This window comes from Ipomoea nil, unplaced genomic scaffold (assembly GCF_001879475.1).
Source record: "Ipomoea nil cultivar Tokyo-kokei standard unplaced genomic scaffold, Asagao_1.1 scaffold3147, whole genome shotgun sequence".
NCBI classification, from domain to species: domain Eukaryota; kingdom Viridiplantae; phylum Streptophyta; class Magnoliopsida; order Solanales; family Convolvulaceae; genus Ipomoea; species Ipomoea nil.
The window spans coordinates 1,602,640-1,617,026 of record NW_017619575.1 but is presented as its reverse complement, the minus strand read 5'-3'; the positions used below and the strand labels follow the sequence as shown (position 1 = coordinate 1,617,026).

General features: G+C 35.5%; 1 protein-coding gene and 1 pseudogene across 1 annotated transcript; one reads left to right on the top strand and one right to left on the bottom strand.

Moving 5' to 3' along the window:
- Nucleotides 1–762: 762 nt before the first annotated feature.
- On the bottom strand, nt 763–3,836 carry LOC109167317 (annotated as a pseudogene).
- A 4,464-nt stretch (nt 3,837–8,300) lies between these two features.
- On the top strand, nt 8,301–14,323 carry LOC109167067 (uncharacterized mitochondrial protein AtMg00810-like). Its single transcript, XM_019315971.1, has 4 exons — nt 8,301–9,210; nt 13,533–13,618; nt 13,666–13,825; nt 14,289–14,323. The coding sequence occupies exons 1-4, from the start codon at nt 8,301–8,303 to the stop codon at nt 14,321–14,323; spliced, it is 1,191 nt and encodes a 396-aa protein (XP_019171516.1).
- Nucleotides 14,324–14,387: the final 64 nt, after the last annotated feature.

Below are 14,387 nucleotides of genomic sequence, written 5' to 3'. Positions count from 1 at the left end.
TAGTTATAGATGAATCCTACTCTTAATTTAAATTGAGTCCATCAGGTTGTGATCTCTTTATTTCCAGGCAGGGGCGGAGCCACCCCTTGGGGTAGGGTGGTCCTGGCGCCCCCCCCCCCTACCCACCCCTTTTTAGTAAATATATATGTATATATTATTATAATATGGATAAATTACTTCTATGTTTAAAAAATAAATTTAGGGAAAATTTGAAGAGTATTTAGGAAATGCATTTTTAATTTGTTCAATACCAAAAATCACGTTTACTACCTGAGTTTTGTGTATATTTGTCTGGATTTCAAAAGTTGTATATTTTTAATTGTCTAATTAATTCGATAAAATTATGCACATGTTTCCTCTCAAATAAAAAAAAAAAAAAAAAATATGCACATGTCAGTCAATTCCCCATAAGTATGGACCACATTAGCCACGGCAGGATGCAAAGGAAGGCCGCGCCGCAACTGATTCCAAGTCTCTATGGATGCCGTCCGAAGCTCTCTTCTATATGGCGAAATCATTTATTCGTAAAGAATATATGATATAAAGAGTAAGTCTTCCGTGAGATCGTGAAATATATATTTTTTAGTTAATAAATTATAATATTTTTTATGATTCATATAAAGTATTGTCTTTTAACTAAAAAATAGTACAACATATTTTAAGATGAGACAATCTCAAACTAAACTTATTCTATTATAAATAACGAAAGACAATATAAATACAAACACTGTAAAAATTTCCAATAACCCTAGCTAGTAGAAAATGGAGAGATATATGGATTTGAAACTAAGTACACGCACGAAGCATTATGATTATTTACGTTAAACCTTATTGAAAATGATCACATATTACATATATTATGGAGTACATTACTTCTTTTCCAATAATTAATTGAGAGGAATGGGCTCAATCAAGTAAGAGATGACTTGGTCTTGAATTTCACGGTCTGGAACTCCAAACCCGTCTCCATTTTGGTAAATAAAATGCGACACTCGGGCGGTGTTTGTGACACATGTGACTAAGGTTCCTAGGGATGAGAATATTGAAGAACTGTCGTTGAAGCAAAACTTGTTGATTTTTTTCCATGTTTCATGAACCACATTTCTAATGTGCTCGCGGGCCACTTCTTCTGTTACACCTGTCTCTTTCATGTAGCATAATATCGACGAAGGTGCATCACCTCTTTCTAGTTCCGCCTAAAATGAATCAAACAAATTCAACCATTAGTTCATATATATATTTGCCTATTTGGTTTTATATCACTATACAAAAATATATGACGTTGAAATGAAAAAATAATGTCATGTTGGTATGTACTTACTGCTGAAGTGCCTTGATCATTGCACAATCTAATTATAAGAGATGAGTAATAGATGAGATCTTTATTGTTTTTGAGGAAGTGGATGATATCTGAGAAATCTTGAGCTACTCCTAGAAGTATATGAAGTGAAAGCACACTGCCTGATGATGATATCCATGCATTGTCTAGGTACTCCCACAATGTTGGAGTGTAGCCTATTGAATCCCACTTTGCTTCCACTAGTAAAGCTTTGCAAAAATCTGCCCACTTATTAAATCCAACCAAAAAAGAAAATATTTTATTTGTTGGTTGAGATTTCAAAGAAAAATAGAAAGTGACAACGTAATTATATAGCAAAACAATGAAAAAAAATGGGGAGGAAATGACATGTTATCCAACCCTAAATTGAAAGAATTTTGGTAAGAAGTGAAGTACATACCCCTTTTTGTAAATATGGTAACGCACAGTCCCAACCCTTCTGTTCATGAATTTGACGAGCAGTGTCATTGGTGATATCATAAAGAGCCCAAAAGCAAATTTTCATGCATTCTGGTAAATCCTCAATTCCACTAGGGTCCCACCTGCAATTAAAACATTCACACCAATAGTAGTTAGTTTGGTAATCACAACGTTTCAAGTTTGACTCTTGGTGAAAGTTACGTATTTGCTTTCTTAGTTTGAGTCAGCTAATTATGGACAACTAAAATTAATTTATCTCATGCCGGCTAGGGACACAAGTTGAAATTTACCCAATTCACACCCTCAGGCCTCAAGTAGTGAAGACAAGTTTCCATTGTCACTAAAAAAAAAGAAAAAAAAAAAGAAGATTTCATTAAACAAGTTAACGTACATTTCAACGGCAGTGGTGAAGTTTTCCAACTCTTGTAATGACCCAAAGATGTCATAAACATCGTCAATTATTAGAACCAATTTTATGGCCTTGGTCAACCACTTCCTGAAGTGTCCATATTGAGGTTCAAATGCCACCCCTACAGACCACAAGAAGCTTTCAACCACTCGATTTCTTGTGAAACTCATATTTTCTATCAGTCCAAGATTTCTCCACCATCTAATGAACAAGGACAACAACCATTAAAGTAAAAAGTGTTAGATTCAATATAATATAATTTACCCAAGTCATATCAAGAATACAATACTACAATGATATATAACTCAAAACTTGTATATATATATTACCTTAAGATTTCCACAAGGTTCTTTTGGTGTTCAACTTGCACAATATTGAAGTTCAATTTTGCCAAATGAAGAAGTTGAGAATTTGACATTGATTCATTTTCACGTTGCAAAATTTCTCTTCTTACGTTGTACCAATTTGCTGTCAAATGCGAAGGGAGTAGTAAAGAACCAGCCAAACGATTATCTGAATCTTCTGAAGTTAGATTCTTGATGATTTCCGTGCAATAAATTCGAGCCTTGTACAATATGTCTTCTCCCTCTAAGGCCAAATGAGAGGCTTCGAAAAGTTCAAGAATTGCTTTGGGGCCTTCTTCTATTGTGAACTCTCCCACATCATCCATAAAAGTCAAAAATACACCTGTCATAAATGGAAAACAAAAAAACATTTCTAAAACGTTATTATAATTCATTTGTGCACGCGTTAAATAATGCTAAAGAAATCCAAAAACATCATAGTCAACAACTTATTTATTTTCACCAGAATCTAATAATGCATGGAACCCACGCATCAACTACGTACCATCCTAGATAGGATATGGATTATGGAGTAGGTTTAGGTTACGTTGTTAATAATCATATTATGTGCGTACCTTGAGAGACATGATTCCCATATTGTCTTAGAATCCTAAAAGACAAGGCAGTGGCATAGAGATCCATTTCAGAGCTAAAACATTTGTTGTCGTTATTAGCACAGAGTAAAATGTGGTCCAGAGATTCCATTATTTCTTTCTCAAAGTGATGGGAAAGACCCATCTTCCCTATGCTGTCTATTAGCTCAAGTTTAGCCAATGCATCCACCGTTTTGTCGAAAAGGCACGACACTTCCTCTTTCAGCTTCTCAGCTCTTCTTTGGTATTTCACGTCCTGAAATTATCAATTATATTCACAACGTTAGTAGTACTCAAAAAAAGAAAAAAAGGTCAGCTTACGTTCCCGTGTCAGTAAATTCATATATGCAATTATCAACGTAACAATAATGTTCACTGCATTGCATGTAAATGTACACTCATAAATAAAATAAGCATATATGTTGGTAATAATATAAGCCACATCATGAGGAGAAATTATATATTAGTGGGAACTTAGGAGGTATAAATAATATTTTTCTTGGTATTATGTGCTCAAAATGCAGTAATAATAAAAGTATATTAAAAAAAATGGTTGAATACTAACAGCATATTTACTCGTAAGAGACTATGATCGAATCATATTTCCAAATGGTTGGCTTGTAATTGGCAGTTCTGGGATGATTTTCTTCTTTGTTGGTAGAGTCTAGCAATATGGGATTAGATGGGAGATTTTGTTCACCAGACATTTTCTTAGAAGAAATGCGTGGAACAATGCAAGATACGTGTAGTGAAGCAAAGGATTAATATAATGCAAGAGTGTTTATAAAAAGGAATAGCTATTGATGATGAGATGACTTTAAAAAAAAGAAAGTATTGCTTTATATAGGGAGATCAGTGAGCCTCCGGTCACTATTGTTTACATTTTAAAAACGTTTTAGAAAACTATATTCGAACAAATTAAACATGAATTAAACTCACATGTTGTCTACGTATCATGAATTTTTATGTGTCCGGAAAAATGCAAGCCATATCATGAAATAATTGTGGTTCCCAATTTTCATGGGATTTATTAGTGATTTAATACTATTCTTCTAAAAGGCTGAACCCCAACTCTAAGGGTCTCCACACCCCGACCCGACAAAGCATTTGGGAGGATAGTGATTTAATACTATTGATGTGATAGTATGTGGCTTATATCTTGCCCTATACTATTTAAAGGAGAACTATATTAGTTCATAAATCAGATAAGATTATACATCTCTTTCTTGTGTCTCATTATTACTCTGAGTATGGTGTATAAGTTCTAATCCCCGCTTGCCCCGAGTGCACGGAGAAAGAGATTGTTGTGTTAACCTACGAGGGAGTCGTCGTTGTAGTGAGATTGCACCGGTAGTATTAGAGGAAGAAGGCCAACAAGAGTAGAAAAATATCTGTTTTGAGTAGAAAAATATCTGTTTCTTTTTCTGTTATAACTGCCATCACCCTTCTTGTATATAAAGGTGGCAGTTACCTCTTTCATGTAAGCAACTTTCATTTCCAGTATGATGTTCACGTTAGAATAACAAAGCTTTACCAGTTTCCTTTGCCTTTCCTTTTTGCGATATGGTATCAGAGCTGCGTTTTAGCTCTTACGCCGCTGCACTCGTCGGCACCGGCGAAACCGATGAAGAAGATCACATCGGAACATCAGTTAATCAGTCGCCGGCCAATCGATCGCCGGTTCCTCCAGCTCCAGAACAATTCCGCAGTGGAATCCATATTCACAGAACCAGAGAAGCTACAACGGAGAGGAGAATCCTCTTCTCTTCAATACGAACGACAATCCGAGTCTCATTCTGGTGAATCCTCCATTAACAGGTAGTTCTAACTACAATTCTTGGTGTATTTCCATGAAAATTGCTCTAGAAGTGAAGAACAAGTGGTGCATTGTCGATGGAAGTCTATCAGCACCAAACAGGGAGGACACTCGATATCCTATGTGGAGACGATGCAACCTTATGGTTTGTTCGTGGATCTTCAAGGCGGTGGACTCTTCGATTGCGCAGAGCGTCATCCATCTGGAGAAGGCTAGCGATGTGTGGAATGATCTCAAGAGAAGATTCGCACAGTGCGATGCTTAGAGGATCTCAATTCTGCAAAATGAGATCTACAATTTGAAACAAGGTAGCTTAACTGTTAGTGAATACTACACTAAATGCAGGACAATGTGGGAAGAGATGAATGCTATGAGACCTCTTCCCATCTGTCTATGCACCGGCTGCGCATGCAATCTTGCAGATAAGATCAGGAAGGAACGAGACATAGATCAGGTGATCCGCTTCCTTCAAGGTCTAAACGATGATTACAATGCATTGAAGTCCAATGTGTTGATTCTGGACCCCTTGCCGGAAGTCTACAAAATTTATGTCATGGCAGAGAAGGTAGAGAGGCAGATCAACATGACTAATCTACTCACAGGGAATCTTGAGATTAGTCAGGCTAATGCCATTCGAAACATTCAAACCTCCACAGAGGAAGTAGTAGCTGCTGTCAATCCTTACAATGGTAAGAAGTATTTGAACAATGGAGTTAACAAGCCTAAGTGCACGTTCTGTGGCTTGACTGGCCATACTATCGAAAAATGCTACAAGAAACACGGCTATCCCCCGGGATGGGTGCCGGGCTACAAATCTAAGGCTAAGCAGCAGATTACCGCACCAGTGGTGAATGATACAAATGATTTAGGAGTTTCTGCAGATCAGTTTCAAAAATTGATGGCTGCCATTCAAAATCAGATGGGACATTTGTCAAGCTCAAGTGCCACAGCAGCTGTCTCCCTTGTTCCAAGGTTTGATCCAGATCAGAATGAAGGCAAGTTTCTTACCTCTCATATTAATTCTATTTCTCTATGCAATTCTTCATGGATTCTAGACTCCGGGGCTACGGATCACATCACTTGTTCTACTCAATTTTTTCATGAATATCGTGCTATTGAGGGGGATGAAGTGAGTCTGCCTACAGGAGAAAGAATATGTGTCAAACACAGAGGGAACATACATATTGGAGAAGGCTTATGGTTGAAAGATGCCATGCACATTCCATCATTTTTCTTTAACATAATATCTGTGAGCAAATTACTTCAAGATTCAGCTTATGATTTGGTTTTCTCATCTGAACAGTGCCTAATTTGGGAACCTCATGGGAAGATGGTTGGTTTAGCTAAACAAGAGAGGGGTTTATACCTCATGACAAAGCCTGCAATAGTGATGAACTCTGGTTCTATTCCTAGAAATTTGGTTATGCAGTGTAATAAAGTTGAGCTTTGGCATCAACGTTTAGGGCACTACCCTATGAATAAAATGCATTTGTTAAAGGATCTACCTAGATTGATTCCTACGAATAAAGCTTGTGATGTATGCCACTTAGCTAAACACAAACGGTCCCCCTTCCCTCTAAGCAATTCTTCAACAAATGCATGTTTCGATATTGTTCATGCAGATATATGGGGACCCTTCCCAATTAATTCTCTGAAAGGTGAGAAATATTTTCTAACTCTAGTAGATGACTACTCAAGGTTCACCTGGCTTCATCTCATGAAAAGAAAATCTGAAGTCAGGGATTTAATAAAGAAGTTCCACAACTTTGTATCAACTCAGTTTGGTGTCGTAATCAAGGTTCTTCGAAGTGATAATGGACACGAGTTTGAGATGGGAAGTTTCTTTGATGACAAGGGTATTCTGCACCAGAGATCTTGCGTTAACACCCCTCAACAAAACGCAGTAGTTGAAAGGTAACATCAATATATCATTAATGTTGCAAGATCACTTCGGTTTCAAGCAAAACTCCCTATGGAATTCTGGGGTCATTGCGTTTTACACGCTGTTTTCCTGATCAATCGACTTCCTTCTCCCTTGATTGAAGGACTGAGTCCCTATCACAGACTATATGGAAGAAATCCGGATCTTACTACACTAAGAGTATTTGGATGTCTTTGCTTCGCATCTACTTTACCACACCAAAGAAACAAGATGCAACCGAGGGGCAGAAAGTGTGTGTTTATAGGGGTCCCTGCAAATATCAAAGGTTACATGCTTTATGATTTAATTGACAAGTCTATATTTGTAACTCGTGATGTTGTGTTCTATGAAATGCAGTTCCCCTTTCTAGAACAATCCTTGAAGAATACTGTGCAGAATCCACACTTGTTTAATCCATCTTTGCCAAACATCCCTCTGAATATAGACTTGGAAATTGAAGGGCAGCCTCCAAATGATGACACTACACTGATACATGATGAACAACTTGAGCCTGGGAGTAACATTAGTGGTTACCACAATTCGGTCAACCTGTCACATGCTGAATTCCATACAAATCAGCCCCTGCATGAACCAGCAGCTAGTTTGTTACCTGACGAAGCTATTTCTCAGTCAACATGTGGTCATGAAACAAGTACAGGTGATGATCAGATACACATTGACATTCCTCTAGTCCCTCGACGATCAACTAGAGAAAGACATGTGCCAAACAAACTAGGTGATTATTATTGTGAGTCAGTAGCCATACAGAGGACTTCTCCCCATGTTCTGTCTCGTGTCATCTCATATGATGGTCTCTCCCCCTTGCATAAAGCTTTTACTATGGCAGTCACTTCAGTTGCAGAACCCCGAACTTATAATCAAGCTATCCAACATCAATGTTGGAGAGACGCCATGAAAGCAGAGATATTGGCACTTCAGGAAAATAACACCTGGGAGTTGACAGAGTTACCAACTGGAAAGACACCCATAGGATGCAAATGGGTGTATAAAACTAAGTTAAGAGCAGATGGTTCCATCGAAAGACACAAGGCAATGTTGGTAGCCAAAGGCTACACACAACAGTTGGGCATAGACTATGTTGAAACCTTTTCCCCAGTGGCTCGTTTGACAACTATTCGAACCTTTTTGGCCGTGTCCATTTCAAGAGGTTGGAACATTCATCAAATGGATATCAATAACGCGTTTTTGCATGGTGATCTTAATGAAGAAGTATATATGGTGCTTCCTCCTGGATTTCAAACCGAGAAGCCGAATCAAGTGTGAAAATTGACAAGATCACTCTATGGCCTAAAACAAGCAAGCCGTCAATGGAATGCCAAGTTAACAGCTGCTTTATTACAAGTTGGATTCAAACAATCAAGTGCAGATCCTCCATTGTTCACAAGGGGTACTGGTACAGAATTCATTGCCCTTCTTGTCTACGTCGATGATATCTTAATGGCCAGTAGCAAACTATCTCTTATCCAGGAGCTGAAAGATTTAATGCATGCTGCCTTCAAAATCAAGGATTTAGGTGTTCTTGGCTATTTTCTGGGGATGGAAGCCACAATCAGCAGTTCTGGCCTTAACTTGTGCCAACGAAAGTATGCCCTCGAGATACTTGAAGACGCTGGTTTCCTACACTGCAAACCGGTACACACGCCCATGACACCGGGAGTGCTTTTAACTCACACCGATGGCATACCTCTGTCTGATCCAAGCAGCTATCGGCGATTAATCGGGAGGCTATTATACCTTACAGCAACTAGACCAGACATCACGTTTGCTGTACATCACCTTAGTCAGTTTGTAAGCACACCTACTGACAAACATATGATAGCTGCTCACCGCATATTAAGATATATTAAGGGATCTCCAGGCCAGGGAGTGTTCTACCCAACCAACAACAAACTCAAGCTTCAAGCTTTCTCAGACTCCGACTGGGCATCTTGCTCAGAAACTCGCAGATCAGTCACAGGCTTTTGTGCCTTCTTAGGTACATCCCTCATCTCATGGCGCTCAAAGAAACAAGCTACGGTTTCCAAATCATCCTCTGAGGAGGAATATAGAGCCTTAGCCATGACAACATGTGAATTACAGTGGTTAAACTCCCTCCTTCAAGACATGCAAGTAACCACAACTGAGCCTATCATTATTTTCTGCGACAGTAAGTCTGCTATGGCAATTGCTGAGAACCACGTGTTCCACGAAAGGACTAAGCACATCGAGATCGATTGCCATGTCGTAAGGGAAAGGATTGTCCAGGGGTTGATTAAACTGTTATCTGTGTCCTCTGCTAACCAAATCGCTGATGGCTTCACAAAACCGTTAGCTTCCTCTTTGTTTCATACTTTTGTATCTAAGCTGGGTATTCAAGACTTGCACACTCCAGCTTACCCGGGGGGGGGGGGGGGGTATTAGAGGAAGAAGGCCAACAAGAGTAGAAAAATATCTGTTTTGAGTAGAAAAATATCTGTTTCTTTTTCTGTTATAACTGCCATCACCCTTCTTGTATATAAAGGTGGCAGTTACCTCTTTCATGTAAGCAACTTTCATTTCCAGTATGATGTTCACGTTAGAATAACAAAGCTTTACCAGTTTCCTTCGCCTTTCCTTTTCGCGATAGGTAGCGACGAATTTGCTTCTATGATAGTGGTTATACCACGACACAACATTTTCTTTATTTTCACATTATCAGCCTAATTTCTCCAACAATATAGAAGCGAATTTTATTAGTGTTGATAATAATGAATGAAGAACCAAACCAAAATTGAGAATGTCATCACCGTTGCTCATCATGCGAAGGCCAAGGTGGTCCTCGACGTCTCTAATGTGCCGACTTCAAACACTTAGACGTTAGATGTAGTATTTAAGTTAAGTTACTAGTCATAGAATGTTTTTAGCATGCATGCATTGTGCTAATATTAAGTTATCCCTACTTACGGCATCTTAACTATAATATAGCCATATGGTTTGGTGAGCAATATAACTATTGTTACAATTATTATTTTGGTGAGCAATTATTGTTACAATTATTATCTCTATCCTTATTATTATTGTATTCTTTAATTTTTTGGATCTTCTATATTATTATTTAGAAAATGGTGATGATGATTGATAAGAGTCTAAAAGTTTATAATTTCACATTGCATTTAAGGCTTTAAGCTTACTTTCCTTGTTATTTGTTATAATTTTGCGCAAAGTGTCCTCATTTGATTCATTTGTGTGTTTATGTATAATTATTGATGATTTAGATGAATTGAGTGATTTTTGGGGCATATCGAATGCTTGTAGAGCCAATGAGAGTCAATGAGAAGCTACTCTAAATTGAATACATCCTTACAAACTTTCAATGAATTTTATTCTTATCATTTATAATTTTCTTACAATACATTTGTAATATATCATAAAATTTTCTTATTATGTAGTTCTTCACCCACATCAACATTCTCAACATTATTATTTTTATCCATAGTATGTTGAGACTTATATGCTAATTACTTATATATATTATTAATAAACATAAAAAAAAATATTTCATTAGAAATTCATAACAATGTTGAATAATAAATAATAAAAGAATTGATCAAATAAAATATTTAAAAATATAATTACAAGTTGCATAAAATAAAAAAAAAATCTAATATTTAATATATATATATATATATATATATATATATATATATATATATATATATATATATATATATATATATATATATATATGACCACACCTAACAACATGGCCACATGTGATCACTCCTCTATAGATCTAATGGATCATATTAATCAAGATTTTTTCAGTATTTTCGCGCACATTCTTCTACCCAGCAAACTGTAAGGGTAAACTTGTCATAAAACACCGGAATAAGGAAAATCACATTGTTGTGTGTTTTATTACACTATTGGTGCATGTTGTCAACACTGTTGGTGTATTCTGGAACTCGACGGCTATAAATGGCCACTGTAATTACCATAACACGGGAATACACCATTGGTGTGTTTCACTGTGGTGTGTTTTATTACACTATTGGTGCATGTTGTCAACACTGTTGGTGTATTCTGGAACCCGCCCGCTATAAATGGTCACTGTAATTACCATAACACCCCCACTTACTAAAACGCGCGAAAATCCTCAGAATTACCACAGCCTTTAGATTAAACTGATTCAACGACACAGATACGACCACACGACCACACCTAATGACATGACCACATATGAGCGTTTTTCTATATATATATATATATATATATATATATATATATATATATATATATATATATATATATATATATATATATATATATATATATATATATATATATATATATAATTATACTTGATATATTGCTAGGCATCACGCAAATAACTATTATTTGCAATAGCAATTTGAGACTGCGAACAACTACAAAGTGTTACTTTTTGCAACCCCAAATTGTTGTTGCGAACAGTAGTTAGCTATTAGTAGTAACTTCTTGTTAAAAAAAAAGGAAAAATATATATTACGAATATAAACATAAAAAGAATAAAAATCAAAATATATAAGTATTTATATGAATATTATGAAACATATACTAAAATTTGATGATGAAAAGTGTGCTTTGTTCATGTATTTAGGGAGAATTAGAGAAAGTTAGGGATAAAAATTCATAGAAAAAAATAAAAATCAATATAAACAAGGAATAATGAAGTAAAAATAATATTATTTCGAATTTTTAGAGGAAGATTGTAAAGTTTAGGAGAGAGAGAAAATTTGGTAGAGTTTAGGTATGAGGAAAATATAGGATAATGAAGAAAAAATAATTTTATTAAATTTAGATAGGTTTATACTTTATAAAGTTTAAATTGGGAGAAAAAATAGAGTTTAAGTAGAGAGAGAAAACATAAAAGTTGTTAGAAAGAAAATTTTGAAATTTGGGGGTTGATGGTTGGATTTCAACTATTATATTTGAGAAGAAAAAATATACAAAAGTCTTAAAATTAAAAAGTCTAAAAAAATTATAACTTTTTGAATACCACGTGACTTTTAAAGACTCTTTAAAAGTCTTAATCGAATACCACACGACTTTTAAAGATTCTTTAAAAATCTTGATTGAATACCATGACTTTTAAAGACTCTCTAAAAGTTTGAATTGAATACCCCCAAACTTTTAAAGTTCATAAAAGTCTTTAAAACTCTATGAAAGTCATGATTGAATACACCCCCCTTAGTTTGGTTGGAAGGAATTGCAGTTACACGTAATTGCAATTACCTCATTTTCATGCAATCCCCTCAGGTTCGAACCGTAGTGTGGGGTATTGGCTCTTTGTGTTTCAGGAAGTCCTAGTCTGGGATATTGACTTTTTGTATTTCAGTAAGTTGAGAAAGTATGTGATATGCAAGGAGTGAAAATTATGTGCTGCAAATATACTCAAATTAAAGTAATTTACTCAATTATTAATATTTATCTTAATTGCAGACAATACTAAAGCACTAATAAATTAAAACGCATTAATCATTAATCAATGAATTTATCCCATTATTGAGTTCATTGAAAGGGACGACACAAATGTTAGTCACTCACATAATTGAAAGGGAGGACACATATATATGAATACAATTGCAGTCACTAACGTAATTAACACATCTATGTTTAATCCTTTAAAACATATCCCATACGTACTGTAATTTACATATCCATAAAATATAATGTTTCAGTAATATACGTAACAAGCCATTGATTTGCATCCATCATCATATATGAAAAGTTGTTGATTTGCATCTATCATCATATATGAAAAATCATATATGGCCCTGTTTGGTAAAATGACTGTTAGCTTATTGTGTTAATTAGAAGGTATAAATAGTTGATAATAGTAGCTGATTGTAGAAAAATGTTTGGTAAATTAGCTGTTAGCTGATAGCTGTTTGGTATAATTTCTTTTCTCAAAAAGCTAATTGAAAAAGTTGCTTGGAGTAGCATTTTGAATTTTAGTCTTTTGGAGTTGCAAAAAGCTAATTAATCAAACAATTAATAATGGTCAAATAAGCCAAAATTGACCTATAGGCCAATTTTTTACCAAACAAGGCCATAATGTTCCTCAACTTGGCTCTAATACCACATGTAAGATAAACCCTAAGTATACCACACGTAAGATAATTAAACCCTAAGTATCTTAATAACACAATGAATTTCATATATAATGCTTAATTAGCGCTTAACGAACATACTTGGTTCCATGTTTTCCCCGCGTTGCTTGAAGTAGAGACTTGATTTCTCCCTTCAGACCTTTTGCATTTCCTTAAACTAAGAACTTTGATGGAGAGCGCTTTTATTTATGCGGAAAATGAGAGGGAGGATTAGAGTCTCAAAATAATAACCCTTTGTTTTCACGTTCCAACAGGAGAGATAAAGTGATAAGCGGTTCAAATCAATTTGATATTATCTCTTAATTGACTAATAATAAAAATAGTACATTATTAAATTTAAAGATAAAAATTTATCTTAATTAAAAAATTTTATAATAATAAATTAATGAGCCACATCATAATTATTCTAACATCAATTTCTTCCACGACATTTTCTATCTCTATATTTGTTCTAATTATACTTTTGTAGAATATAACAGCTATGTTATGATAGTTGTTACAACTTCGATCCCTGCTACTTACTCTCATTTGTATACTATTTATAGCTTGCTATTAACAGGCAAACTCGACCACAAAATGGCAACAGTCGATCCAATGTTGTGTGCCAATTTTGTAACTTTGCTGGTCATGAAACCCGTGTCTGTCGTAAGTTAGCTCGGTTTTTAAAAGCCCATAATGTTTTTCCCATGCAGGCAACTCCATCCAATCAGTCTCCTACAGCAAATTCCACTGTAGGATTGGCTTCACCATGGTTATTTGACAGTGAGGCGACTCATCACGCCACCCCCAATATGGCTATTCTGCGCACCTTCTCTGAGTACAAGGGTCCCGATAAAATACATCTGGGTGACGGTAATTCCTTCAAAATTTCTCACATTTTTCAGTCTGCTATTCTCACTCCCTCTTCCGTGCTCACTCTCCAAAATGTCATATATATATATATATATATATATATATATATATATATATATATATATATATATATATATATATATATATATATATATATATAATTGTCTCAATGATTAAGCCATGCATGTGTAATTATGAACTAATTCAGACTGTGAAACTGCGAATGGCTCATTAAATCAGTTACAGGGATCGGCTGATGTTGCTTTTAGGATTTCGTCGGTGCCCGCCGCGGGTACAAATTTATGGGGCACACATTTAGTGTATTTGCACACATTTAATGCGCGTCATTTATAAACTACCGTCCTAAAATTAAAGAGTTCAACTACATAAACTCTCAAAATTCTACTCCCTCATTTATAATTCCTGAGGTAGCAAATCAGAATTGGTTATTTTCATCATGTAGGTCCACAGCAAAATGTCTACATCAAGAACATGTGAAAGGGAGTACAGGTTGAGAGTTTAAAAGGGAGTATAAGTTGGGAGTTTAAAATGTGAGTATACT